This window comes from Beta vulgaris, chromosome 6, assembly GCF_026745355.1.
Source record: "Beta vulgaris subsp. vulgaris cultivar EL10 chromosome 6, EL10.2, whole genome shotgun sequence".
NCBI classification, from domain to species: Eukaryota; Viridiplantae; Streptophyta; class Magnoliopsida; order Caryophyllales; family Amaranthaceae; genus Beta; species Beta vulgaris.
Genome location: NC_079207.1, coordinates 17,218,530 through 17,222,110, shown reverse-complemented (window position 1 = coordinate 17,222,110; position 3,581 = coordinate 17,218,530). Strand labels below are relative to the sequence as shown.

Below are 3,581 nucleotides of genomic sequence, written 5' to 3'. Positions count from 1 at the left end.
TAAAAGATTAAACTAATCACTATGTTCAGATTGGTTGTTCCTTCTATTTTTAATATTGAACATTGCTTAATTTTGAATTAAAAATAAGTGATCTTTTATAAGACAACTATATTATTTTTTTGAAAGGAGACAACTATGGCTATGTTTAGTTCACCTGAAATTTTCTGATCTGAACTTATCTGATCTGATCTGAACTTATTTTTTCTGATCTGATCTGATCTGAACTTATTTTTTCTGATTACAAGATCTTATCTTTTAGATTTTTCTCAATATATAAGAAAAAATATAGTCATGTGGGGTCTTGTTTGATTCGTCTCAATGAATACTTTATTAATATTCAATTATTATAATTTTACTAATATGTAATGAAAGATATAATGATTTTTAAATATAAGCATAATCTGAACTGATCTGATCTGAACTTATTTTTTCTGATCTGATCTGATCTGATCTGATCTGATTAGATCTGAAATAAGCAAAAATAAGGTGAACTGAACATAGCCTATATTATTGTAAGAGAGAAAAAAAAAACAAGCATCCTTGAATTGATGACTTTGTAGAAAAATATCTTCACATCTGTAATCCAAACAGTCCCTAAACCGGCTACAGCCGGTCACAGAAATTGCATTTGGTTCTAATTTGGGGCTCATTTCATTTCCCAACCTCTAGCACCTAACCCAAGTTGGATTCTAACCTTTCTCACTAACCCCAGTTGGTTTATTTAAGGACACTGAAATCTGAGAGCCTTCTGGCTCCGGGTTGTGATCTTGGTTTTTAGCACAACTCTCACACACTCTCTCTTTCTCTTTCTCTTTCTCTTACTCTCTCTTTTCCAAAACAAAATTCTCTTTCATTCACATGGGATCATGTAGAGTTTGAGGGTGAATAAAAATTATATATAAAAATAAAAATTCTTTCTTTTTTTGTTGGCTTTGATCTTTTTTTTTTTAACACTGTCTGGTTTATGTACATCTGTGTTAAACTGGTTGGTTTATCTAGTTTAACTTGTGCATGGGGTTTGATAAAGGTAGAGAGCTGAAAAAAGAGGTAAAACAGATGATGATGGGAGTAAAAGAAAATGGTCGTTTTGCACTAAATCATCAAAATTTTCTATACTACACTAGACCAACTTCTGCTCTTATTCCATACATGGAATTACTATCACTTCCATGTCTTCCAACTTTAAGCTTTTGATAAAACAGAAGAAATTTTCTTAAACACCACAAATCTGAAATTCACCACATTTAACTCAAAGGCAATACTTTTAAGAAGATTCTCCTTGCAAAAACAAAAACAAAAAAAAAAAAAAAAAAAAAACTAGTCTATTTGTTCTCAAAACTGTTGAATTATGAAGAGAATTAGCAGCTCAGATTCTTTGGGTGCCCTCATATCCATGTGCCCTTCTACAGGTTAACACTCACACATATAAATCTCTTGTTTTTATTTATTTATTAATTTATATATAAGAATTATTTTTCATTATTAGTACTGAATTGTGGTTGAATAATGGATGCAGATGAACATAGCCCAAGAAACAACATATACAGCAGAGATTATCAGTCTATGTTAGATGGGTTCGATGAAGAAGGGTGCATAGAAGAAACTGGGCATGTACCTGAAAAGAAAAGGCGGCTAAGTGTGGATCAAGTCAAGGCTTTAGAGAGGAATTTTGAGGTTGAGAACAAGTTGGAGCCAGAAAGAAAAGTTAAGCTTGCTCAAGAACTTGGGTTGCAGCCTAGACAGGTTGCTGTTTGGTTCCAAAACCGTCGAGCTCGATGGAAAACCAAACAATTAGAAAGAGATTATGGTGTTCTTAAGGCTAACTTTGATTCTCTTAAGCACAATTATGAGTCACTTCAACATGACAAAGAAGCCCTTGTTAAAGAGGTATCATTTTATGTCACTACTTAAACATATAATCTTCATTTATGGGCTTCATTTAGTTAAACGAGTTTATTGTTATTTGCAATAATGTGTCTTACAATACTATGGTTAATATATATTTGGGCAGATTAAGGAGCTAAAATCAAAGCTAAATGAAGAGCAAATCATAGAGAGTAACATGTGCATCAAAGAAGAAGTATTGTTATTTGAATCTGACAATAACAAGACGACAATAGTTGAACCAATCACCCCACCAGAATCACTGAGTGGTGGATCGGAAGAAGATGCAAAGTTGTTAAAGGTGAAGAATGTATTTGCTGAATTTAAAGATGGTCCATCTGATAGTGATTCAAGCGCAATCTTGAATGATGATAACAATAGTAGCAGCCCAAATGCTTCAAATTCTTCAAATGGGCCACTTTTTCTAAACCAGCAACAACAGCAACTACTCATGTTCAATAATTGTTCTTCATCACCATCTCCTCCATCAATCAATTGTTTCAGCTTTTCTGATTCGAGATCAGACGGCTTAGGAAGCAACCACAATCACAACAACAACAATAACAATGTGTATCATCCACAATTTGTGAAGATTGAAGAACACAACTTCTTCAGTGGAGAAGAAGCATGTAATTTCTTCTCAGAAGAACAAGCTCCATCTCTTCACTGGTATTGTCCAGATCAGTGGAGTTAATACCCAAAAAAAAAACACTGAAAAATATGATATGAGGTGACATTAATTAAAATTGAGGAATTTCATGGCTGTGCAAAAGAGGCTAAAATTAAAGAGTTGTTTGTTACCCAACTCTATTAAAAACATGCTCCATTGAATATTGATTGTACAGAGTTAAGTTCCCAAGGAGGTCGAATTTTGGGTCTTGAAAGCAAGAAAAATGGAGAAGAGGCCATGTGGGGGGGACATGGGAGGAGAGAGAGTGAGAAAGGTGACGTCTTGGAGCTATCTATCTTACTGATGTTACACCGTGCGCCAAATGCAATGAATGATTAGGCAGTAATTGAACTTCTCTCTGCTGTAAAAAAAAAAACCATGGATTTTATAAATTAATATGCACCAACAGGATAAACCCTGTAATGCAGAGAAATAATGATGGGGTTAAGTAAATCCCCTTTTTCTTGGTCATATTAAGTATTAACCATGTCAGTGTCTCTTTTTTAAGATATCAACTAGTAGTATTCTTCTACTGTAAATTATTCTATTTATGAGTTGAGTTTAGTAGCATTACCATATCCATTATATGTGCTATTTTTAAGTTTTATTTATTTAAGTGGATGTCAACTTATTTAGTTAGCGGAATATGGGAGGTGAATATTTGAAGACTGGGCATCGAATTTTGCTTGTAGTATATAGTATTGCGTTTCTGACTCTGGAATATTAAAGTGTAATGTGCTAGTATAGAGACTAGAAATGGAAAGGTAATTTACCTTTAAGTTTAATGAATCATTTTAGCATTTTGCTCTCCTCACTTAAAACATATTTTGAAGATAATATAATAATTTAAGTTCAAGGCAATTGACAAGTTAGTTCACCCTACTAGTGGACATACCTTATTATGTTTCATGAAAACACGCTATGCCAATCACTCAATTGACACTCACCTTAAATACTTACAAAAGGAAAATAACATTCACCAGTAGCAAAGTGTATAGCTCACAAAACATTGCGTTCAAGTATTGAA

At 33.2% G+C, this 3,581-nt stretch overlaps 1 protein-coding gene across 1 annotated transcript; it reads left to right on the top strand.

Annotated features, from left to right (window-relative positions):
• The first annotated feature begins 747 nt into the window (after positions 1 to 747).
• LOC104896034 (homeobox-leucine zipper protein ATHB-6) lies at positions 748 to 3,132 on the top strand. Its single transcript, XM_010682713.4, has 3 exons — positions 748 to 1,409; positions 1,517 to 1,887; positions 2,012 to 3,132. The coding sequence occupies exons 1-3, from the start codon at positions 1,349 to 1,351 to the stop codon at positions 2,576 to 2,578; spliced, it is 999 nt and encodes a 332-aa protein (XP_010681015.2). The 5' UTR covers positions 748 to 1,348; the 3' UTR covers positions 2,579 to 3,132.
• Positions 3,133 to 3,581: the final 449 nt, after the last annotated feature.

Coding starts and splice junctions, on each gene's coding strand:
- LOC104896034 (XM_010682713.4), top strand. CDS start 1,349: ATGAAGAGAATTAGCAGCTCAGATTCTTTGGGTGCCCTCATATCCATG. Junction 1,410..1,516: donor ATCCATGTGCCCTTCTACAG/GTTAACACTCAC, acceptor TAATGGATGCAG/ATGAACATAGCCCAAGAAAC. Junction 1,888..2,011: donor AAGAAGCCCTTGTTAAAGAG/GTATCATTTTAT, acceptor ATATTTGGGCAG/ATTAAGGAGCTAAAATCAAA.